The sequence below is a fragment of the Onthophagus taurus genome, chromosome 1 (assembly GCF_036711975.1).
Source record: "Onthophagus taurus isolate NC chromosome 1, IU_Otau_3.0, whole genome shotgun sequence".
In the NCBI taxonomy this organism is placed as follows: Eukaryota; Metazoa; Arthropoda; class Insecta; order Coleoptera; family Scarabaeidae; genus Onthophagus; species Onthophagus taurus.
The window spans coordinates 14,806,622-14,834,022 of NC_091966.1; the positions used below are offsets into that span (position 1 = coordinate 14,806,622).

At 32.9% G+C, this 27,401-nt stretch overlaps 1 protein-coding gene across 17 annotated transcripts in view; it reads right to left on the reverse strand.

Annotated features, from left to right (window-relative positions):
- The window catches only part of LOC111413140 (slowpoke 2), a 393,515-nt gene that overhangs the window by 93,648 nt on the left and 272,466 nt on the right, over positions 1 to 27,401 (reverse strand). For 10 of the 17 annotated variants that reach the window (XM_071197447.1, XM_071197451.1, XM_071197448.1 and 7 more), the window contains exon 2: positions 7,074 to 7,277. The exons of 3 other annotated variants lie outside the window; for them this stretch is intronic. In XM_071197447.1, the coding sequence (XP_071053548.1) occupies positions 7,074 to 7,276 (203 nt within the window). In that variant the 5' untranslated portion in view covers position 7,277. Of the gene's footprint in view, positions 1 to 7,036; positions 7,278 to 21,360; positions 21,655 to 27,401 lie in introns of those variants that run through there. 4 more of the 17 variants (XM_071197486.1, XM_071197438.1, XM_071197473.1 and 1 more) reach the window with 4 other exon arrangements.

The following is a 27,401-nucleotide window of genomic DNA, read 5'->3' on the forward strand; positions in this document are numbered from 1 at the left end:
GTATTAGGAGTATCTACTTTTCTACCACAAATACTTAATCTCTTACAAGCAGTATCTAGTCTCTTGACGGTGGTATCTAGTCTACTGTTAAGAGTGCTAGTCCTGTTTCAGCAGTATTTAGTCTTCTGCAAACGGTAGATCGCTTTTGCAATCCCTATCTGGTCTTCTGATATCAATACATAACCTTGTGCAAACAATATCTAATCTTCCATTTGCAATATCTCGAATTTATGCGACAATGTCTTGTCTTCAGCGAACAATAATTAATCTTCTACATTCAGTACCTATCTAGTCTTGAATCAGGACTATCTACTCTTGTATCAAAAGTATTTGCTCCTATAGCAGGAGTATCTACTCTTCTACCATAAATACGTAGTCTCTTACAAGCAACATCTAGTTTTTGACAGCAGTATTTAGTCTAGTTCCAAGAGTAACAAAGCAGTGTCTAGTCTTCTGCAAGCAGTAGGTCTTTTGCAACCAGTCATCTACAATTAAGATGTAGAACGGCAATGTCTAGTCCTGTGCAAACAATAAGTAATCTTCTACAATCAGTATCTAGTCTTGTATTAGCAGTATTTTCTGGTCTACCATAAATACGTGGTCTATTGACGGTAGTATCTAGTCTACTGCCAGAGTTAAGTCTTCTTCCAGCAGAATCTAGTCTTCGGCTAAACATCAGTAGTCTTCTGTAATCAGTACCTCACTACAATCTCAGTTGCTTTATAACTTCTAAAAGTAATAGGAACATCACAAAACATTGTCACTCGTTTAATGTACAAGTATACAACGCTTCATTTTCGTTAACCGTATTACTTATACAGATACTACAGAGATGTAAATGTTAGAAAGTTATAAAGTTCAGATCCAAAAAATGAAGTTACATCTAAAATGACGATCCCGAATGAAAAATTGTTGAGATGGATATAGATAGTGCAAACACTCAAAATGATATTAACTAAGAAAAATTTTAATTTTGTTAATTTTACTACTGTATCGATAAATTCTTGGGAATACACATAACATGCATTGTAGTTTGGGCATCATATTGTCGCTATAAGTATGAATATTAAAAAGCTATTGGTTAAGAAACCTTATTATGAAGATACAACTAGAAATAATAAAAACCGCTTACTTTGCGCTTATACAAAGCCATATAGTATATCTTATACGTTACATTGACGTTGGGAAATAATCATGACAGCAAGCGCGTCTTTGGCTTGCAGTGTAGGGCTTCAAGAATGGTGGGAGGCCAGGGATGCAGGGAGGTTTGTCGACGATTGTTCGTGCGTTTCGGCATTTAGACCCCGAATCTATATACATATACTGAATTGTATATTGTATGCTTTGTGCAATTGTAAATAATTTATAAGCAATGCTAATGTTCCTAGATGCGCAATTCATAATCGTTGTAATGAGTAGGTTGATGTGTGTACATTGATTGATAATAATTTACCGTTAAATGCGAGAGGTCTTCCGTTTTTTTCTTGTTATACTACTTTTTCTTGTCAATCTTAATAATGAATGTAGAACTACTTCATAGAACAATAAACATTACTATTATTATATAAACGTGGCTTTCAAATGAGCAATTACAATAACCAATGTTACAACTTAGTAGTCATTATATTTTAAAGAATTTGGAAGTTGTGATGGATGTGGTTTTGTTATTAGTAATTTGCCACTTAATTTAGGACACCTTTCAAAGTAACAATGAGGTAACACTGAATCTTGTACGATGTAATAAATGGACACAAGTAATGAACGTGTTCCAGTTTCTAAGTGAGCTGCATGGTGTAGTTGCGTGACCAAAATACATGTGGTGGATGCGCCGGGAAACTATCCCGATTCATGTCATATTTTGAGAGTTGAGTTGTTAAATTTAAAACTTTAGAGTACATTTTAAAAAAGCCTTAATTAGTACACTAATCACAACTTTTTCCGAAGCAGTTTAATTTTTAATTTTTATATTATGAAAAGCATGTCTTAACCTTCCATAACACACGACAATAAAAACGATCGTCATCCAAAAGATGGCGTTTGTTAGAAGTTATTAAACTTAAAATTCATTGTCTGAATTTTATTATTTTACATTTTTGAATTAAATCCATATAACTTAACCCACTTGAATCATAGATTCAGATATTTGCGAAAGAACTAAAACTAGAACTAACATTAGCACTAGAACTAAGACTAGACCTAGAACTACAAAAATTCGGGATTAGCTCTTCTCTTCTCTTAAGACGGGTAAACCCGAATTTTCTAGTTCGAGGATGATGGATCAAACTCCAAGAGACAGAGTGAGAGGACCAACTAAATCAATGTAAATATGGTCAAATCTTAATTTCAGTATCGGAATTTTGCCCACAAGTAATTTTGTGTACTTTTGCTTGTTGACCTTGCAAGCAGATTTTTTTCCATAAGTCGATGTCCTTGTGTGTTATGTTTTGTGATGCCAAAATAATCGTGTTATGATAATAATTGATAATAAATTAATGTGTGTAGTTACGAAATTTTTGTAAAATATGAGAACTGTTTGTTGAGAAGTCACATCAAAGCTTTACATCTGATTGTAATGTTATTTGTTACATTATGGCCCGTTACTACCAAACCAATGCTATCTGTCAGTTAAGCTATCTATAAGATACAATTTATCTCGTAGATAACAGGGTCGTGCGTACTACCACCTCCATTTATCTCATAGTTAATAAATCCTTGAGATAACCAAGGAATCTAGGGATTTTTTGGTCTATTATGTTAAATTGACAGCTCTATGTGGTCAAAAGACCTACTATTAGGTATTTTGACGATATTCTAAGCTGTTCTAACCTTAAAATTAAAATTTGGAAATGGAGACTGAGAAAAGGCGACGAACAACCAATTTCATCAAAGAAGAATGCGAACATCTTGAATTTGTTATCAAACATAAAAACGTAATAGAAAACAAAAAAAGTGATGCAGTTACATGGCAAGGAAAGCAAAAAGTGTGTATATTTCGTATTATTGTATGTTAAAATGTGATGGTAAACAATAATGGTACAACTAACATGATGAACGAGTAAAGATGCCAATTGTACACTCACTCCTGCAAAATCTGCTATGGATAGCAACATGTTACCTATTGCATAAAATCGAAGAGTCAGCAACAAATGGTTTGAAGGAGGTACAGCATTATTACTAAAAATTTTAATAATAGCAATCAACAAATTACTTACGTCATGGATGGAGGTTATATTACATCTTCTATTTGATTCAAAAGGTGATGAAAACATTTTTTCGAGAGACGAAATCTACACATAAATTCAACATCTAAATGAATATTTAAATGGTCAAGTCTACTCCTTATTATTCTTTCGCTTCTTATAGGAAATAATTCATTGATTTCTTCAAAAATTTGTTCTTCATCTCCAATGTCGAAGAAATTATCCATGATGATTTTATCTAATGTTAATTATTAATAGTTTTTTATTTAAGTTTATATTACTTTTCTTAGTTTAACCGAAATAGTAAAACGCTCGAATTTTATACGTCAGTATAAATTCTATTCGAGGTTAGGTATCCGCAGTTATCCCTAAGATAGCAACTTATCCGGCACCCAATCCACGGGTTACAGATATTTTAAAAGTTATCCCTTGGATAGCGGTATCTATAAGATAAATGCAGTGGTAGTGACCAATTTTTAAGCTATTCGATAGATAACGCTATCAGAGACTTTAACTATGAGTGGTAGAAGTGGGCCTATGTTATAGTTAGGAGCTTGTGTATTAGAGTATTGTTTCTTTAGCAAGTGTGTTGGTTCTGCATCACTAAGTTATGTGTTCCTTAAAATTTGTGCGTCAGAGTACTGTGAATTTAGAGTGAAGTGAATTTAGTGTTTATTTATTCTGGACACCTCATTCTGAAATTGAGTTATGTAACACAGATGTCATGTCTGACGTGGGGTGTTTTCTGTGGTTGAAAAAAGTGTAGTGATTACTGGTTTGTGGTCAGCGTAATCTACAAATTGATTTCCATGCAAGAAATGTCTAAAAAATTTAATACTAGTATAAATTATCAGCAATGCTATATCAAAAGTTAAATCATTTTATTGATTTGGCTTGAACAAAGTTTGTGTTAAAACTGTACCCAAACCTTTACTAAAGACGTCTATCTTCAGTGAAAGAGCAGCTTGTGGAGATGGGTGTGGAAGAATGACGGTTTTTGATCAAAATTCTTTAGCTGTAATGAAAGAAATGTGATGATGTGTCCAGGAAGTGATTGACTTAAGTTTTTACGAATGAAGTTTTTTTGAGAGATGATGTAAAGAAGCTAAATGTTTGCGATAAAAATGTATCATCCCTAAGAATTGTTGAAATTGTTTACGTGTTGTAGGTTTTGGGAAGGGCGAATGCCGCAAAAATATTCTTTCAGCAGCAACACCAAAAACATTTTAAAGGTTGCATGATTATAATAACCTCTTAAAGTATAAGTACGATGGCTTTCATGGCCGGTGTTAATTAAACTAAAACTAGAACTAAAACTAGCATATCACTAGAACTAACACTAGACCTAGAACTAGAATCTTTCGGGTTAAGCCGTGCGTTTTTTGAAAAAATATTTAACATTCGGATCCCACGTTGCAACCTTCTTCAGAAACAAGTCCGAAATTAGCTCGAAAGTTTCTAGTTCTAGGTCTAGTGTTAGTTGTAGTGATAGTGCTTATTAGTTCTAGTTTAATCTCTTAAATACTTATTGCAAATGAAGACACTGTTCTTCTTCGTTTTGAATGACTATAAGTATATCGTCTAGAGTCTAGATATACGAAAACGAAATCAAGGCCAGAAAGGACTATAGGAAAATGTTGATTAATTAAAACAACTGACTTATAAATAAATAATTGATGTAGCAACACCCTTGTTTTTATATGTCGTGTGCACGGCATGCAATGTGTAGCATACATTGTTATATAAAGAACAAGAACCTTTAAAAAGTAATAAAATATTTAAATTATGTCCTTGACTAAACAGTATTTAATAAAAATAATTACATTTTTTTGAAATACTCTTGTAGCAACACCTAACGGTAGATTTTTAAAGGTAGGTAAATTTATAAAGGTGGTGGAGCGTGAATGAATTTCAACCATTAGTCGGTAGATGGCAGAGGTATATTGATTTTTCAGTCACGCACTGAAACACGATTCAAAAATACACCACACATCTAACAAATATGTTAAATTTTATCTCAAAAATAAACTATTTTGTTTATCTTTATTTATCGTATAATCCATATACAATCGTAATCCTAGATAACAAAGGGTCTAATGAACTAGCCGTAAATTCATTTAATTAATTAAAACGAACAATACCTGGTAATTATCAACGTGAAGCCCGAATCATATCAGCTGTCATAGAAAGCAAAGCATATTCGATGCAGATTGCAATTTCAGATATATGAAGATCGGTGTTAATTAAACGAACTCAATTTATAACAAGATATATTTTTATGATAAAAATCGCTAAATTGACATCTAAAAAATGTTAAAAATCAAAAATAGTTATTTCAGAAACGTTAAAAGCATCCCCAATAAAAAATTCTGTGTGTGTATTGGGAAGCCAAAGGAAACATGGAACATATTGATAAGTAGAAATAATGGTCAGAAAACGTTTCGAGAATCCATTATGTTACTCCCACTCACCAAATAAAGCCTCTCTAAAATCTAGAGAAGAAAAAAATAAACAGGTTTTTTTTGGATACCGTTTTCCATACACTGTCTTCTGATAAAAATAAAAATTTTGGATGAGCACAGATTTGCCAATCATAAATCGTCGTGATCCTACGCTGACCCCATAAAAAGTTACATCGTTCGGACATTTTATAGGCAGTTCATCTAAATAATGGAAAAGAGGCGAGGAGAAAAGTCATTCTGCCTTACGCCCAACCAGATTATGAGTTCGTCGGGGTCAAACGAATAATTTAATACCCCAATCTTGGACCTTCGCACCCTTGATGTCATTACTACTTATATTGGAGATGACCCAAAGGACATTAACGATTCTTTAATGCGTATTTAACAAATTCGCCTTAAATTATTAGTATTTTCAAATTTTCTAGTTTAATAAAAAGCTGTTATTACAAACCAAGCCGGTATGTGGCTAAAATTTTAAAATCATAGTTGATATTGTCTCTGAAGACTAGGTTATGACGTGAATCTCGTAATTTTCCCGTAATTAACTGTCAACCACGAAGTAAATTGCGTCGTTAAAGAACATCCCTTAAATGATTACTGTTAGTGTTCCGAATTAATTGGATTGTAAAATCTGTATCAAGTTGTACATTGTGAGAACGCAATTTGGAAAACTTTTTCGTCATTTAGGATGCAATTGTTACTAAATTGAAGTGTTAAATCTAGGCTTATAGAAGATAAACTGAATTTACATATTAATTGCGCGAATTTCAACAGCGTCAAAGTTTAAATGGACACCCTAATCCAAACGTTCTCCTGAAATCATAGTTTCCGTGTGGAAACTAAACCGTTCTCTCGTCGGAGTTAATTAATTTTCTAAACGAACCGCGAACTAAATGATTGCGCCAGATATTGACGCTAGATCTACAACTTGAGTAAATGTCAACAGTAATTTATTAAGTAATTGCCGAAGTCAATATTTCGTTTTAGGGCCAAAGGTCACGCTGAAAAGAAATTTCTGTAAAGGTGTAAGTTCCTTTATATCTTGGGGAACTTTATATTACTTTTCCTCGTTTCGACGGACCCTAATAGCGAAAAGTCGGTAATTAGTTCTCTCCTTTGAACTGTAAAATGATTGAATAGCAAAAGCTGTAATAGTAATAGATTGAGTTACTAATTAAGTTTACCACAAAGTTTTTATTTTACTACAATTGAATTAAAGTTGGGCCGTTAATTATTAAATCTTAGTTATTCGTAGCAAATAAAAAACTTTATCGATTGATTTTGTCGTGCAATTGGGTTTCAAATCTTTTTTTCAATACTTTTTAAAAACAAAATATAAAAATCCTAAATCTAAAGCTAACAACGAATATTTACTGCGTCTAGTTTCTGTAGCAAAATGCTGACTGAGCACCTTGGAATTTGAAACGCCACTTCGTCCAAGCTGTCTGAGGGTGTAAGGGGTGGCCTCTCGAAGAGGCGGCTCGGGGCCAGCGTCAATGCGGCGTTCGCGTGCTTAAAGCACCGGTTTCCAGAACGCCTCTGTTGAGCACTCTTCTTCTTCTTATCCTCTTCGGCGCGCCGGAGGTTGTGCAATCGGAAGAAGAAGATGGACATTCTGCTCAATGCAACGGAATATTAATGTCGCGGTTTTGTTAACACACCCTTTTTATCACACCTATACGCATCAACTCGCTTCCGAACATGCTTTATAAGCTTTACGGTTTTTTTGCCGTGCAAAAAAGGAGACGGTGAAGAGTATTTTATGCTGCGTGCTGTGTTTTTCGTTATCTAGTACAAAATAAGAGGTTTTTAAATTCCTTTCTAAGGGTAAAAAACAGTTTCTGAATGCATGCATTAAATTTAAGTTGTAAGTGTGGTAAAAGAAAAAGAATGCACAAATTTTTGAATTTACACTCCAACCAAAATTATAAATTTTTCGGACAATTTCTGAAATTTAACTTAAATCAAGTAACTAATTGAATAACAGAGGTTCTTGTCTAATCTACTAAAGTTTGGTTTCAAATCAAGTATGATAAACGTTCTCCGACGTGTAGTAGTCTATGTGCTTGTATGGTGTTTGAGCAACAAGTTAGAACAAAGTCTCGGGTTAGATTAGTTAAACATGTTGTTCGAGTCCCTTAATCGTTAATTACCCTAAAATTTACATAATAAATTTACGTATATATTCGATAATGTAATATTGTTTTCCAATCATTTAATATGTTTAAGAAATTTAAGACGTATTTCACGAAATAATTCTCAAAAAAATAGAAAAAATGGAGTAATTTTTTATAAATTTTGAAAAATTAAATACATTTTGAAAGATTATGGCCTTATTGTACACCAGATTACGTGCAATCAGAAAATTGCACGTGATATCTTGGATCGCTCAATGAACTATAAAAATGCAAAATTAAACGTCCTCTATAAATGGTACGACCTTGATGGTTGTGATCACTACGCCAAACACTTCTCCCCAAAAAGTAAGTGTTTAGGGTATAGAACATAGTACAAAAGCTCGTCACAGCTTCTGTCACAGCCTATCCTGCATACAAAAATAAACCAAGAACGGCCAAACTCCACCCAACTTTACCCAATGACTGGGACATCTTAAAACATATCCTTGTCCATGACGTCTACAATAATACAAAAAAAAGAAAATTCAACTTCTCTTTGATTTATATAGATTTCGTCAGAAAGATAACCCGTAGTAACCTTTCGTTGAATTAACTAAAATCGCACCTATTCAATAAGTCCGAGCAATAAGTCCTGAACCATTTCAGAAACCAGCTATGGATTCTATATAAATAGATTGAGGCTAACAAAAAAAACTATCGACACCAAACATTAAAATTAAGCACCATACGACGAGCAAAACGGTGTTATGATTGTCAACCTGACATCCACACCGCCCGGCTTACTCATCTTATCTAAAGTGGCTGATGAATCTATTGCTATTGCTACGAAAGATATCTCGACCCTAAATTGAGTACAGGAAATTTATGTGATTAATGATCTGGAAAACTCACGTCAAGAAAAAATGTGAAGAACTTGATATCAAATTTAGACAACTATATAGGTTTATTGGCAGAAAATCTACATTATCATTAAGAAATAACTTGCTAATATAGAAGTAAATATTAAAACCAAAATTGGCAAATGATATGCAACTGTGAGGTTGTACTTGCCAAACAAATGCCTGTCTGATTCAAAGATTCCAAAACGTAGTACCAAGGTGCATAGTGAATGCACCTTGAACTGCATCATTCGCATTTAAACATGAGTAGAGAAAGCACGATCATCCCAACATCGAGGTCATCCAGCTTGTCGACATCCTATGTCGCCTTCAGAGGATCAAGCCATTCTATCTAGTGACCTAGTGCCGTAGTCGATTCAAACGCGAGCAGTAGTGCGAAATTATAACAAAAAACAGTAGTACCCGAAATGTGTTGTTCGTATTGAAGTGTGCGCGTTTTGTGTTACAATCCTACAACTCTAAAAATATAACAATATTCATCTATATGAAGTGTAAAGCAGACGTGGACCAGAAGAAGTGGACCACTGGGAAAAGCTGCAAAACATTCTTTTGATTAATTTTGTGTACCAAAATGTCAAAAATAAGTAACTAATTAGTACTACTATATATTTATTAGGTGTCATGTAATTGTGCTATGCATAATATAACCCAGCCCAACCCAACCCAACCCTGACGTTAGTTAATCTCCCTCATCAGGATCAGCCCCCGACTAATAAAATATCAAGTCTAGAAGTGTAGTGGATACGTCAATGACAAATAATTGGAACCTACTGATGAGATGTGACTCGACTGCACATTCCATTGTTTCAGCCAGCTCAAAATATAATGAAAGAGGTAAGTCCTTTCTTGATTTTGATACATTACTGATAGAGCCTGTTCATTTATTAATATTACATTAGCTTCGGTTGGAATATCTGAAGAAACAGTGGTGAGAAGTATTTACGACCGATGCCGTAGGAGGCATTAAGTGAACGGTATAAATCGGTACAGTGTAAGTTGTGTTCTTTTGACATTTTTCATTTGGCTTCTAGAACTAGTAAGTTTATATTAAATTTAGTGTTAACTGAATAATCATTAAATTAAACGAAAGTCTGGTAAAACAGCTGCTCCATCACAAGCAAGTAGTAAGTAGGTTTTAAAATGCATCAAGCTAAGGTGGCTGTAGTCGCCTTTAGTGGAGATGTACGATTTTAAAGTTCTAAAATTTGACAAAATTTGTTTAAAAATTTAATTACCAAATTTTGTTACCAGAAATAAAACAAAGATAGTTGACATTACGTTTAGCTCAATTTTAATGAGCACTTAAATATTCTTGTATGGTGTAGTATAAACACAGACATTTAAAATTGATATTAAGCCGGATAATATGTTACGAGACATCCAGTGTACTAATTAAGATCTGTTTAAGAGTTGCCTTAGAAAGAACCTAACTGGTGATTACCACCGTTGAGGATTGTGATTAGGTAGCAACATTTCCAAAGCAGATATCTAAAAAAAGACAACAGATGCACACCTCCATGAGATGAATTCTTTAGTTCCTACAAGAAATAGGTTAGGTAACTTTTTAATCGGACCAATCATAAAAAACTATAGTTGTACCTTTAACCAGAAAGAGGCAACAAGTTAGATCTCTAATTATGGATCCACCAAAGTCATAGGCTTTATAGTGAAAAGTTGGGAGCTATCCCCTCAAAGGTTTTACTGGCATTACGTGAGTGGGTATTTCACGCACGAAGCTGTAGTCTGGTACAGAAAAGTCTTTTAGGTTTTAGCAGTTAGATAACTTTCACCAATTGAACAAATATCAGCAATTTTTGCTGAGATACTTGCGTACCAAGAAAAAAATGGTTGCCATCAAATATAACGTATGTGAGACATGCAAAAGACATTACAAAATATTTTGGCAAATTATTCCGTTATATTCCGTTATTCAATTAGTTTGTTGTCTACCAACATATATTCTGAGCTTTATAGCTATTATTAGTCAGACTTAGTTTTCCGGCCGTCTATATAGGTTAGAAAAATGAATGTAGTTTTGTAAACTACTGTCAATATTCTTAACGCGTGTTGCAAGCTGAAAATGTATCAAGATTTAGTAGAAAAGTATCGAGCAATAGCAACATTTCTTTACTAGAAGTGTTTTGCTGTCAGTTTTCAACGCAGTTTTAAGAGCGAACATCACTTACGAAGGTTTAACGCAAACGAAGATTTTTAATTAATTTTTATACTGGCATAGTTCAGTGCATTTCCAATCACTTGCTATAACTTTCTCCATCCGCCTGTCAATCATTTATGGGAAAAATCACAACTTTAACAATAAAGTAATAACTTTCCATCTTCGTTTTATACTTCCCAGAATAACTAATTCAATAGTAATTTAAAAAATCACTTTTATTATAAGTCAACACATTTAAAAGCAATTTATTAATTAGAATTGTATTTATTATTATACATAATCTTTAAGGTATGTCTACACAAATATAAGAATAAAGTGAATATACTTTAGCAATTTTAAAAATCTTTTGGTATTATATAGAAAAATATAGCAGTAAAGTTCAATAAAACGATCTTGTATATTAAATAGTATATGTATATGGCTTCTCACACACTGAACGTAATGTGAAATATAATATAATCTACAACAGCTGCCACACGAATAACTTCAAATAACGTATCCCGACGATTTCCACTTGAACGCATTCAACAGTTCTCAGAAGAATCACAAGCAGACGCAGCAATTTTCCTTTTTTCCTTCTAACAAAAGGTAAAACTTCGTTTCATATAATAACAGCACTGAGCAATCTTCGATAATAAATTCCTCAATAACAATATCTTTGAAATATTTCCTATCATTTCAATGCATTGTGTTTGTTTTAATAAATTTGAAATTTTTAAAAGGTCATGAGGTCATAATTCTAACCCATAAAAGATTTTTATGACATCGAATCAAATTTTGTTAAATACCTGAACTACTTAGACAAATTAAATCGAATTCAATAGGGATTAGGTTCAATTTGCGGTATCTCACCGGGCAATTTGAATTGAGGCAGATTAAGGGTAAATTAATGTCATTCCGATCTTCTGGTGCAAATGACAAGTGCAGACGTGCGGCGTGGAATCGTAATCAAGAGTACAATTGGCATGATATCCGTTCTCAATCCGTTGGATTATTTGAGTGGCGGTCGGTCACAAATAGAGTGGCTTGAATATCGTGGTAAATTGGGTTGTTTACGAAAACGGATAAGTCTTTACTAATTGGATTCAAATATTAATAGGTTTAAAGGAGAGACCACCCTTCGAAGATCATCAGAATGAATCGATTTAAACAACCCTTGTTTGTTACCGAAGAGGAAGGACATTGTAATAGTCAATAACTAATTAACTGTCTTAATTAATTTTAAACAAGTCTGTTAATTTTATATTCAATCCAAACTAATTACCTACAATTTGTATAAAAATTTAGTAAAGCTTTTATTTCCATATGTAACTTTATATGTTATTCAATAATCTAAAAGCTAAACTAACTTTTGAAAAGCTCTCGTATTTGGTAAACAACTCGACGACCCTAAACGGAAAATCGTGTAGTCACAAATTCGGTTCCCCGTTCCATTTCCACTTGAAGTTACCTACCCAATGAATCTATAAACACGTCTGATAAATTTTTAGCGAATTTTCCCCCTCTGGAAACTTCTCGTTGCCCTTTGCTTTTATTTGCGCAGCAATCTAGCACAAATTGACAGCGTTGGAGAAAACGGAAAATAAGATGCACCTGTGCTCCGTCAATGTCTGAATCTATATATACGACAAAACGACCATATCAAATCTATTCGCTACAAAAGTTGGTAAAAAAATATATTCCAAAAAAAATTTGTTGAAAAGAAATAATGATGTAGTGTTTTAGAGAAAGATATAAAATATAGTTAATCAATCTATGCAATTAAAAATTTCATGATGCGATAAAATTTTCAGTACTTATATAAATTTTATAGCTTGTAACCGCACATAGATTGAGATTTTATGCTATAAAATATATTATATCCGGTGTAGAAACTCCCCTTATCGCATCTAAACTTAATATCCGGGAGATCCAATATGTTATTTGCTCTCAATACAAAATTGAATTTTCAGATTTCCACCGAAAATTAACTTTCTTGTATGTATGTATTGAAAATACTTCTATAACAATTGGCTTTATATTTAATTAAGTCCCATTGAATCATAAATCAAATCAAGAAACATAAAATGTCTGGGTTTAAAGATATTTGCTCAGATAACTTTGTACATACATTAATATATATTGATCTCTCAAACCATCTTGACATGTATTATTCAATTTAAAAGTTTTTCTGAAGAAAGGTGTAATCTTTGCCTTTTGGCATTGTGGTCAAATAGCTTTCCAACATGCATTAAAAATTTGAAGTTTTAAAACATTCAACGCTAATCCAATATACCTGATACAATCCTTAATTGAGAATAGTGTTCACACATCAATGACATTCATTTTGTTCAAAACAAGTTGGATTGTTCCTTTTACGTAGTATGGTTTAAATGTTGTGTTTGACGGGAGAAATACAATTTGAACGTGTGGGTGAACTATAAATAGGCAACGGAAATAAGAATGAATGACGGACGAAATACTAAACCTTATGTAACAAAGAAGACAATGCAAGGACAACGCAGAGTAATACAGAAAAAAGCAAAGAGAAATAAAACAAAAAAATACGAGCTGCTAAAGAGAGGTGGATGACAGATAGATGTTGGAAAATGACAGTGTTCGAAAGAAAGCATGACATGTTCAATATGTACAAGAAAGTTCGAGAAGTTGTTGGTTTGTGTAATAAGAAGACCAGTAATGTATTAGTGGATAGCGCATATCCTGCTACTATCACTAAAGAAATAGAAGTTCTTGAAGCATTTATTGGCCAAACATATAGGGATTATAGGGTAATGTAAATCAAAACGAAGGCCCAGAAATCTTAAAATCTGAAGTACTGCACGCCATAAAATTAGCCAAAACGAAGAAAGCAATAGACTAAACAATATTTCAACAGAACTTTTGCAAATAATTCACGAAGACCACATCAATGCTCTAAGTTTTGAAAGTGGAACGCTTTTGAACATATTAAGAATCTCCGGCATCAATATTTATAACAATTTATATACAAAAAAAACAATATATACAATAGCAAAACATTAAGAGAGTTGCCTAACTTTGATATCTTGGCTGCTACATCACACAACAAGATCCAGATAAAGAAATGAAGTGCAGAATTTGAACAGCTACACAACTTTTCTGAGAATGAATAAAATCATTCTTCTGTAACAACAATTTAAACTTAAAATTGCGTTAAATAATGATCAATGGTGTCTGGTCGGTGTTATATGGAGCCGATATCTAAACTCTAACGGCTGCTACGATCAATCACATGAAAGCATTCGAGATATGGTGTATATTAAATAGAGCAAATGACGTTTGTGAATTGATAAAACTATTAAGATAAGAAAGATATCATACCTAGGTCATATTTTTAGAAGTGATAGATACAAAATCCTACAGCTTATACTGAAATCGAGGAGCGTAGAGCAATTGGAAGGAAGCAAATGTCATGGTTAAGGAACATTCGTAATTAGACCGGAATACGCAGTGCCGAAAGCCTCGACCAACTCGTCGATGTGATTTGAACCTTTGAGAGACCTGATTTGGCACCAAAATGAGAAGAAGTGTGTTCTAAGACAGCATGAGTGCGTACATTGTCAAGAATCAACAGAACTTTATATTCGAGACCTTTCAAATTTATAGTCTGAGTTCTGGGATGAAATTTGTAACTTCTAAGATTTTGTTGAACCAATTTGTAAAGATGGCAGTTTGTATTTGCCACCTTATTAGCCATTTAGTGAATAGGTAGTTTATTAGTACCTTAATTCAACGTGGCTGCAAAATATTGGTGACTCGACTTGTACACTTGGTCAGAAGTATCCTGTATCCTGTATCTTCTATAATCTTTGTAAATTCCTGGGTAATGCTTTTGACACCGTTTTATTTGCCAATGCAGTTTCGCTTCTAATTTTTATTAGAAAAAGCATGGCTTAAAAGATAAACTGCTTAGCGCACTTTCTTCAATCTGTGTATAAAGGCGAAGTGCTACTTGATTACTTGATTGATGGCATTTTCATCTATTAACATTATTTTCTGTGCCATATCTTCCATCAATATTAGCAAAACCATTTCCATTCTTTTCTTGACGTTATGCTTTATATATGATAATGATTTCGTACTTACTCTTGTTCCAGAACTTACCGTCTTCCTAATAACAGCTTCATTTCTGTCAATTCTCTCCATGGTAGCTCCATGTAGATCATAAGTTTTCCCACAGACAAAAGATCTTGTCCACTTGCAAGCCGATCCAAAATTTGAATATTGAAATCTACAGATATTCGTAGAATTATTCACTTTTCTTTTTCATTTTGTTGTTGATGAATTATGTAAGATTTTACAAAGACTATTGATATATACCTCAGTCATAACTCACTACTTACTTTTATTGTAATATGTGTGAAGCTTACCGCAGAGCTTACCAAGCATAACTTTATTTAATGAAATTCATTAATAGATTTATAATGCTTTTTCACTGCAAAATAGTTTTCTTAATCCGTCTCACGAATTGTACCGTGTGCGTGTATCTAGTCTTAGGAATTACCGCTTGTATATGTATGTAATACAAAAAATCGTGTAAAACCAAAATGAGTAGTGTAAGATCTGAATGAAATATTTGTTTTAAATTCGTGTTAAACCCGTGCAAACAAGTTCGTGTAAAACCAGAATTAGGCTTGTACAAGTTCGCTAGTGATGTAGAGAACTACAATGCGTGTAATTAGGAATATATAAGTTGTTGTTGTTATTTGCCCGCGTACCCATAATATCTAGTAAAATCGTGAATTGCATCTTGTTCGTTAACAAAATTATTTTCTTATTTAGTAATACAATCAAGAACAGTTAGTTTTCTAGCTGGTAGATCTGGACCAAAAATGTTTTTAATCTAATAGAGATAGTTAAATATTTTCAGTTGATCGAAACTAAATAAGACTGTAAAATAATTTTATACAAGATGTTTAATGAAGTCATCATACGACAGTAATTATCATTCATTTAAGTTTTAGCACTTTGCGAGAGTTTTGTTTTAAAGTAATAAATTTGATATCTTATAATTAAAGTTAGTCGATAAACTGTTAAATAAGACCGTGGTGTTTTTAAATCAAACCATTCCAAATCGATCCAAACGACTTCTTCGGTTTCAGTTGACATTTTGAACTGAAGTTATTTGTTGAAATTCGATAGCTTCTCTTCTAACATTTAAAACTTTTTCTACAATATTAGAAGCTATTTTTGAATTGCCTCATGAAAGTATTTTATCTCTTTAATACCGTCTCTATGATGTTTCCTTAATTTACCTTTTCCTGTAATTCCGTAAACTTTAATTCCAAACTACGTCTTCTTTCGTTGTCTTTACTTGAGTTCCTCTTTATCGGGTCTGGATTCTATCCGCATCGAGCATGTCTTACTAGAGATCTAAAAGGCCAATGTTGTGAATTATGTATTTTGTCTTAATTTAATTATATGTCGCCGCTCTACCAGCTGACTATTAATGTAGTGATTATTATTTGTATACAAAGACTACAAAACAGTTGTTTGAGATACATTGATATATACATTTATAAATTCATCTGAATTCATTTTAATAGCGTATATCTCTTCATATATTGGTACATCTGCTTTTTGTTCCCACTATTTTTGCAACTTGTTTGTACAAAATGGTGACAAAAAGTTGGATAGAGTTTATTGCGTTCTAGAACTATCGTAACGGTAAACAAATTTTTTTTTAATTTCCAGATTGTTCTGATTATATCCTTTTCCACCGTACTGCAATCTTGGTGCTTTATCCTGAAAGAAACGTTAATGTGAAATTGTTCATCTTGCTGAACTTGTCTCGACAGCCCGTCACTGACAGAATTCGCTTATTTATGTGGCTTGGTCACATAAATTAACATAGTTAACGGTCATTAAAACATCCAAGAATTGCAAGTTTAACCAAAAGCGACTTAACCGTAATTCAAGGATTTTCCTGAGACAAATTGCCCGTGAGTCGGGCATCAATCAAGAAGCGCTACGAAAAATGATAAAAATCATAATCAAAACGGCCATCATTGAACACCGCCAAGACAAATATCGTTTTTATGGAACAAAATGTTAAAATACCCAGTTCTTTTTTACAAAAACGGAGACTTGAGTTCTTTTGAAAAAATTGTTAAACTTATCGAAATATAGTTTTAGGTTACATCATAATTTTCATCGTTATAATTTTAAATGTGCTACGAAATGAACGTTAAATAAATTAAATTAACCGATTGGTAACATGACTTCCCCAACATTCAAACCAGTATAATAGAATTGAAGTTCTTTGCCCAATTTCTATTTCATTTTGATTACTATTCATATTTGTGAATCACAAACTACTTGTTACTTTAAAATGAACTACACCAATAACAGAGTAAACAAAAATAATGTAATCTTCTTGCGACGTTGATATCCTACTTTCCTTCCAGTGCTGCGGTGGTATTCCCGGGCATTACAACGCGGCTAATTCTTTTTCTTTCGTAATTTTCGCCTATCGGTCCTCAGCCATTCTGTCAACATGGTCTCTCCAACCCCTTCTATTCTTTCTGAAACATCTAGCAATGTCCTTGCATGTCCTCAATGACATATGTGTTTTTTTTTGATGACTTCGCTTCGTTGTGTAACTCTTAATGTGTAGCCGATTATGCTTTAGAGTTCTCATTTCAGTGGCCTTTAAAAGCTTTTTCGTGTTGACATTACGCATGTTTTGTATATTCATATTATATATTCTCATATGTTTCTCCATAATACATTTTATTACGTAGATACCCCGATATAATTCCTGCTTTGATTGTATATGTTTGATGTGCAAGTTTGCATCTTCTTGGTTTTATAGACAATGTACTTTTTTGAATTGAAATGGTCGTTCTGAATGTTTTTGCGATTGCTTCAAATCTATATTATAACTACTGTAAATTGTATTCGTCATCGATTTGTTTATTTTCATGATTCTTCATAAAAACAGCAGAAAGATTTTGTAACTGTTACCTAAGGGATATCTAGTTAGAACACGCTTTCGATAAGACTAAGACTACCCTCGACTAATGGTAATAAATTATAAAAATTCACCTACACTTAAGGTGAATTCATTGAATTCACACAAGGTTCATTGACGTTGTAAGTGTTTTTCATAAAACCACTTTCTATAGCAGAAACGATGCTGTAATAGAGCATAATATTACATTAGTCTTATACATAGCTCAAAAAAGACCACCTTAAAACACAGCTGGTGGGGTGCTGTTTCCAGTATTTAGGAACCTAACCTTTATGCTTTATAAAAGAACTCAGCGCAATCTAATTATAAAAGTATGGATTACACTAAAGTGAGATCAGATCTTATTAGAGATAATCACACCAGAACGCTCTTTGGCAAGACGTACAGATCACTTGACATGAATAAAAAATATTTGTAACATTATCTCTACCTGACTACCCCAATAATTCCTGCACATCCCACATGATAAACAAATCAGCCAAAATTCTACTAACATTGTTGTAACATTTGCTGTTTGGAATCACCACATTGAAAATTGAGTTGATAACTCTATGGTAATAGTTCGTGCAATGTTCACTCGAGTTTGCAGATGTGCTTGCATGTTTCAGGTTCGTTACAGACAATCCCAATCTTCACAAGAAAAAACATGCTCAATCTAGAAGCTTTCATGATTTTTTAAAAACGAGATAATAAGTAGGACTCCATCATATTGGAAGGCTAACGGTATCACGGACACCAACATAAATACCTTTATTTAAGAATACTTGTTTATCTACAAGGTATAATGTTAAAGCAACCTTATCATCCCAAATTCTATAAATGTAGAGAATATCCACACTATTAAAATCTCTACGGATGTATGCAACATTTTCCAAACACATCTAATCTCTGGGTAATAAACCTTCACTGTCAAACATGGGGAATTAGTCGCTACTAAACTAACCCCGATTTATAATTACTTATATATTATTATACGTTTCACAATGTTCACAGAGCACAAACAATTTGTTTTAGGATTAAACAGAGTAATGATAAAATGAATTAATCGTGCAATGCCCCAGTGAAAGAATGGTGCTCTGGTACCAGATATGCAGCTTACATAGCTTCGCATATTAATGGATCACCTACCAAAAGATATTAGATTCATGGAATTCAAGATTGTTCGATGTTAGATGTCCAAAAAACTTTAAATTTTACTTTCGCACACAAGTTCTAACTAGAAACTATGAGGCAAATAAGCACCTCTACAATATGAGACTTGTTAACAACCTTCTTTGTCGTGAACAAAATTGAGCAGTGTTAATACTCAACTTTAAAGAGATTAAGATTTAAATACGTCAAATATAATTGAAGTTATATATTCTGGGCTTTTTGTACTTAAAAGTGAAGTAGACCAACAACATAGACCAATATAAAATAGGTTAACAACAATAAGATAAACCCTCTGCGGTTATTGATAAGGTTTTGAGTTATAAAATACGAAAAAGAGTTTGTAAAGGTTACGATAAGCTGAAAAATTGAAGATTGGGATGCAAAAGAAAGAAGTAATTATAGTCAAGCAATGAGAGATAATTGTTTAGAGGGTGATGTAAAACTTTTAATTAAGAACTGTGATTATTTAGATTTGAACAAACTGATTTCTAAAGACACAGAAAGAGAAAGAAAGAAAAAATACGAATACGAATACGACCTATTTTCTAATCTAAAGCTTGATGATGTAAAGTTACTTCAAATTTCATTACCAAATAGTCTTTCCTGAATCGTAATAAATACCGAACCCAACACGCTTACACTATCTGTATGAGTAAGACAAAACTGAGAGATGGTAATACTAAACTTAGCATGTGCGTTTCTCCCATTCTAATGGGACCGCCTCCGGACGTTACTAAAATATTCACCATTTTATTGAGATTATTAATTATTTAATTATGTAACTCCATCTTCCATCTAACTTCTATTTCGATTCGATGAAATTTGATACCCAACATGATGAAGTACTAAGAATTTCAGTAAAAATTAATTCTCCAATTTTTAATTCATTAAATTTAAAGATATCATACCAAAATCTGATACCATACACAACGAGATTACGAAATAACGTAGAGTACCAAATTCACAGATATAAAAATGGAATTTGATTAAAAAGCAAAGATCAATCTTCTAAAGATCATTTTCCGGAGATATTTATATATTTTGTCAGTTTTATCGTTATTGAATTTTTTGATCAAATAATTTTATTTTTGTTAATTTTACTATTCTGTTCAGCAACTTCGTAAATTTTCATACCAAACACTGTGAGAGTACGATAAAACGAAACCTGGATGTTATTTATACACACTATAGTATATTTATAGGGTAGTATCATTTTCCTATTAAAGCGTAAAAATTGAATGTCTCTTCTCCAGTCAATTTTTTGCCATATCAGGCGGTAAATTTGTCTCCAAAATCTTGTTTTCAGCTAAGATCCGTCCAGTGCTCTCTTTGCTTACAGTTATAAAACATTATAAAAATAATGATTAATTAAATGTAGTAATAAACAACTTACACACATACAATTTACATTAAATAATTTTAAAATTTTCATTACTCTGTATATCTACTGTACAATGAAACTCTTTACGAATTTTATTTTGCCATATTTACGTTGTTAAGTTGTATACGTTTCTGTTTGTAACATTCATATTTATGATGATTTTATCAAGCTCTACTAGCTTTTCTAATTTGGATGTACTGAGTCTACAGGACAATTTAAATAGAGATTTGAACGATATAATCAAGGTTCCTGCCAGACACAGCTTTGTAATCGACCTCTAGAAATGGGGCTGACGGTCTTCCGGATTGTTTCACTGTAGCTCGTGACGTTTTATGTCTTTGTTTGAAATAGGTAAAATAGATGCAATATTCACAACAAAGAACTATTTACACAAGAGTATAAAAGACAATGGATTCGATGAAGAAATCAAGTAATCATTTTGCCTCTATAATGTTTTATTTGTAAAATTTAGTTGATGATTACTAAACAAATCGTCGTAAACTAGAATTCGTCTTATTTATAGCTCAATCAATTTACTGCAATGCGGTAATTAAAACCATAATTAACCCACCAAGCTAACATGAAAAGTGCATCGAGTTGGGTTGAAAGTAGTTATTTATGTATCAACAACTATTTTCACATTAACAGCAAAAATAGTATCGATTTCAGAAAAACAACTTTATCTCATTACATTTTATAAAATGTACGTGTTTACCCTAGTTCTCTCTAGTCATTTGTTTCTCATTAATAAAATAAAAAATGCAAGACTGATTTCAAGTTTTATTGAATTCTTTAGTTCTCATAAAAAAATTTTGTGTATAAACAAAAATAACATCTTTCTAACATAACAGCAGCAAAATAAAAAAATCAACATCCATACACATTTTAGCAAAGCAAAAGAAGAAAATTATTTGAAATCTCTAGAGGAAACGATAGAAAGTGTATAGAATAGGCTACTTACACATGATACGCGGAAAGTCGCACGTGTAGCGACAATCAGGCAACATCAATATAACAAGGGTACACAGACGACGAGATCATTTGTACCTTAAGGTCCCGAAGGGGATCGTGAAAGCGAGCGTAACGAGGTGGCAAATTATTGCAAACGTTCGACCGTTGCTCGCAAATTGCACTTTTCTCAGCGCTCCAATTCCTTCCGTTCGACGCCCCCGAAGAATAATCCGATTTGAGATTGACAAATCACGCAAATCCGAATGATTAATGCCCACCCTTTCTATTCTTGCTACTGAGAATGTTCAGGGTTGAATTGGAGTGGATTCCTGCTCGGTCGTCCTGCTGGAGATCGTCACTATCTGGTTTGAGTTAGTTTTATTGTCTGAAAACGGCACGGTTAGAGATAAATTGATGGAATAAAGTGTTTTTATTTCAATTCATGCAGAAGATAAAAATATTAAAATAAAATCTCTTGAAATAAGAAACACAAATATATGATCATGCTGATATATTTAATGAAATAATTCTTGAATAAAAATTTCATGCGAGCATCGAAAATAACAAAGTATGAAAAAGAAACCTATTTACTAAATCATTAGCGATGTTACCGAACTATTTAGAAACTGGACTATTTTAACATGTCCACGTCACTCATTATTAAACCTCCCACGAGAACTACGCATTTACGATATATATATTGGATGCGCATTACTGGAATTGTATATATCGCCACCAGGGAAATTACCTATTTTACTCGTTTTCGAAACAGTTCCTATACCATTTATTCATTGATGGCTCTACCAATTATTTTATTACTATCGACTAAAATGATGTTCAAAACGCTGTTTCCCGGTTCTCGCGGAAAAGCTCTTTATCTAATAATCGGTAAACGGGTCACCAACAAAAATCAATTTTTACTTTTTATAAAGTTTTAATTCTGCCCCACGGATAAAGAGTTTCGTAAACTGGTATTTATTCAACATGAGATTATGTTAATCCTTTACAAAGCGCCACTAATAGTATTGTTAGTAATGCTAAATTCTGGACCTATACAACCTGGCTATCCATTGATAAACTGTGGCTACCAAGTAAACAATAGCTTCCTAGAATTATAATTCAACAGCAGCTGTAACCTGCAAAGTCCAAGCGTTAAATAATGTAGAATGCTGAATATACAAATGTACATGCATGACGTAGATTCATATGCTGCTGTAATCCTCTGATACGTTTATAACCCGTACCCGTATAACCATTATATTATTAAAAACATTCTGCTTTTTATACATTTATTAATTTATACCGTGTAAAATTTTATTGTGAAAAACACGTTTTATTAGTAAACGAAATAAATTTTAAATACAATCCACATATAAAAAATAAACATTTTCATTCTTATTACATTAAAGTAACAGAATGAACGCGAATTTCCATTAAAAATATATAATGGTCATGTAACAGTACGCAGATGAAATATTTTCGGAATATACGTGCAACGTAGCGCGTAGGCAATAGAATGTACAATGGAAAACTAGCTCTAAATTGAGTAACCAGCATCCAAAGCTTATTAAATTTTGTGGTTTAACCGCTAAATGTGATATCTACTGCGTAGTTATGAATGGGGTATATTCAATTTAGGCACACAAAAAGAGTGACTAAGTTAATTAATTTACCACGTAAATAAAACATTAATATAATATCGTGTAAATAAATATAATAAAACAGCCGGCAGTAAAATAATAGAACACTTAATATTTTGCGATAATGGAATTTTAAAATTAAATACTTCATTTCTTAATAATTTTAACAAACCCCAATAAGATTTATATGATAGTATTTGCATTATACTTTTTGTATGATGCGAATAATACTCTAAGAATGCAAACTTATAAGAAATTTTCTCATTTCAGATTATGATTCTTTTTTTTTATTAATAAAAGGAATTAAGTAGATATAATATATCCATTATCCACAGCCGTCTCTATATCAATTGACACCGCATTTGATGTTGGAGAAACCTTCACGGAAGTCCCTCACCGTAGACACAGCAAGGTGAAGTGGACTGAAATCAAAAGGAGAAGAAATTCAAAAGATAACGTCTCTTCGAAAGCTTTTCTCAAGCCTAGATTCAAATCCAGCGGCAGGGGTTAGGGCTGTGTTACCCTTTTTAGGTAATTCGAAAAGGAATGCAGTAAATCTGCTAGTGAAGGTCCAAAAACTTAGCTTCAAAGACTTCAACCTGACTTCAACCTTAAGGTTGTGATTATTATCAAGTAAAACCAGCTGCGATTTAATTACAATCGAGCTAATAGTAACACTGTGTCAAACAGTTTAATAAGAATCCTATGAGTTTATCGTTGGCACCAACATTTCTGTCGATCAGGTTTTGAAAATTGCCTGCAATGATCATGCTTCTCATGATGATTCCTCCTCATCAAGAGGTGATAAATAATTGAAAATGACTTAATGGTGGACCACAACGGTCATATTACCCATATTATAGGTAGAAAGCACTTAAACAAAAAATCGTTAAATTAAGGGTTGGTTATGCCACCTTTAATAGGTCAACTAACTAACGATGCGGTTAAGGAGATACTGTCACAAATTTATGAAACCTCTCCGCTGATAACTTGATAGTTCGTTAGTGCTGACGATGTTACTATCCTTGTTAATTTAGAGGATACCTATAGCACTCAATACAATTCTGAAGTATCTCTCAGTCCAGTTTTCAATACAATTAAAGACTGGCCTTCCGTGAACTCCTAAAAGACAGTTCATTCATTTTACACTGCTGCAAAAACCCACTGAAAAGCTGGTCATAAGAAATTAAATATCTGACCATAATTCTAGGCAACTAGTTAATACAGAAACCACATAATAAACACCTATATACCTAATAGAGTCAAGAAACCTAAAATTACTTTTGGACAATTTCAGAAAAACATTGTGAGGAAGAAACCCCTCCCGGACCCCCCTCCTCCATACTATAATCTGGCAAATAGAGAGTATTGAACTGAACTTATTTCCTTTATTAAGGATCCAACATCATAAACATCATAAACATCATAAAGGTAAATCAAGGTGATCTATACCTTGACATTTAAGGAAAGTCCAATCCTTTTGGACTTCCCTTCTGCAGTAAAGTTGGGTCTGTTGAATGATAGTGATTATCCATGACAATATTGGCAATCAGTTAGAATTATAGGAACGATTCCACACAGACATGAAGTTGTTCGTGAGTCAAAGTGTAGTTTGCAGCTGGAGAAACAACGAGCCTAAGAAGAGAGGTCATCACATAAAACTACCTTATAAAGCTGAAGGGTACAAGTTAAATAGAGAAAGAAATCTTATCTCAATGAGTAGAAAGGAAAAGCAAAATTAAGTCTAGGACACAACAATCGAAATGATCTTGATGTTTGTGCTTGAAATTACACAGAAAGGGTATTTGTAATACATACATATGTCCGCAATTATCTTGCCAAAGGAAACTTATGATTTATGGACTATTACTTTAATTACGTAAGATATCTAGAAGTCACTTACCCACAAAAGTTACTATCAAAACATGCCCGTATATGGAAAGCAATTGCTTTTTTGAGTTCCTCATTGATCACAGCATATATCTGATTATTTAAAACTTGCACATAAAAATTTTGGGGACCAAAAGTTGAATCTTTATGCTAAGATAATTTATTCATGAAAACAGCATAGAAGAATTGATACATTCTTCAAGAAGGGAATTATTAAAAAAATGCAAAGAAAATAAGTTTGTGGTTGAAGAGAACAAGGCCAAAACAAATAAGCCAATGTAACGAGCCAACCATTTTGTGCTTTATTTATGTAGGGAAGATTTCCTCCTACATATTCGGGAATTCCCGAGATGATCAAATTATTGAGCCGCGAATACTGCTCGAGGTGATCAAGGCGACACTCCGCAGCAGCTAGATCAGCCTTAAGTTTAGAATTTACAGCGACCAGTGCATCGACTTGTTATCACTTCAATATCACTTTATGTATTAAGATACCTAAACCAAATATATTTCAGCCATATCATAAACAAAAGAAACGAATTGCTTACAATCACATGTCTACGTTCCATATTTATATGATAGTTATATGAAGTGTGGTCCAAAACTAATTCAATATAGAAAAACGTTTAACGACGAATAATAATTTTTAATTGTGTTTACCCCATCTTAACGATCTTAACATGATAATTTAATTAATTATGACAGTTTATATAGGCAATTGGTAATAATCAGTATAATAGTTTTATGCAAGAACACGAATCCACATTGATATCGTTTTCTAAAGCATGCTTAAATGATAAGTTTCTGGATCATTGTTGCAAGATAACCAATAATATCAACAAACATAATTCAATACAATAACTATCAAATTAACACTTTTACCAATACTTAAATTACATGGTTAAACTTGCAGGACATCCCTTAACTATTAACTTAATTTTGAGAATGTCGGTTTGTCCTAAGGTGTGGAAATCTGATCTGTTGAGTCCTGTTCCTAAAACGAAACCAGTTAAAGAGTTTAAATATTTGATGCCTCATCTTCCGTCCGGTTTTGTTTAAACTATCAGACAAGATTATGACAAAACAATTGAGATTCTTTTTAGGTACTTATAATATACTACCTGATAAACAATTAGTTTCAGGAGCCAGTAATGCTAATAGAATTACTATGCTTGTGTTACATGATTTTAGTGAGGCATTTTATATCTTGAATCACGACCTTTTATTGGCTATTCTTAAATTTGTTGGTTTGTCTGACTCTGCTGTTTTTTTGTTTAAATCCCATACACGATGACTCTTGCGGCGGTGCCGCCAGAGCCGCCGCAAGAGTCATCGCATGCGACGGATTTTAACGGCCTACACACGTAGACTCTTGTGGCGTCGTGCCACACTTCTTTAACCGCTATCGACGGACCTATACCAATGCATATCTGGCCAGACAATAACCAAGAAATTGGCTGCAAAATACCAATACTACTTGCAGGAGACTAAATACTTCCTATAGAGGACAAATACTACCTATACAATACTAGAAACTGCTTAAAAAGATAGATATCGTCTATAGAAACCTAAGTACTGCTACCAATAGACTACAAATTGGTTGCAGAATACCAATACTACTTGTAGAAGACTAAATACTGCCAGCAAAAGGCTAAAAACTCCTTGCGGAAGACAAATACTACCTATACAATACTAGAAACTGTTTGCAGAAGATAGATATTGTTTATGAAAGGCTAGGTACTGCTACCAATAGCCAAGGAATTGGTTCCAGAATACTAATACTGCTTGCAGAAGACTAAATACTTCCTATAGACGATCAAAAATTCCTTGCGGAAGACAAATACTACCTATGCAATACTAGAAACTGCTTAAAAAGATAGATATTGTTTATATAAGACTAGGTACTGCTATCAATAGACTACAAATTGGTTCCAGAATACTAATACTGCTTGTAGAAAATTAAATATTGCTGGCAGAAAGCTAAATACTGCCAGACAATTTTACAAGCTCATTTATGGCGGTAGTTTTTCAGTTTTTTTTTCAGTTAAGAGTTATCTTTTGATAGAGCGCAGGCGGTTAAAGTGAAGTCATTGTATTCTGATTGTACCAAATTAGTTGCTGGTGTTCTGTAGGGGGGGGGCCCATCTTTGCTCATACCTTATTATTTTTTTATAACGGTTTTACGGTGTTTCGATCTTTGTTGACCTTATAAGGTGAAAGTAAAATCAGCAGCTTTTTCTGCTCTTGCACCCATTGAGCTTGAATTATATGTATATTTGTTAGCTAATTGATATTTCGTTGTTTTCTGTATATATCTGTTGACTCAATAAAGTATTATTATTATTATTAATAGTAATTATTTCGTAAACAGCAAACTTTAAGAGGTGTGAGTGGTATACAAAATTTTAGTAAATAAAAAATAGCCAACAAACTATTTTATATTACGAAAGTTATACAAGCTCTAATAATAAAAAAGTATCACTACCTTTTGGGGTTAACTTATCGTTTAGCCCTTGCAACT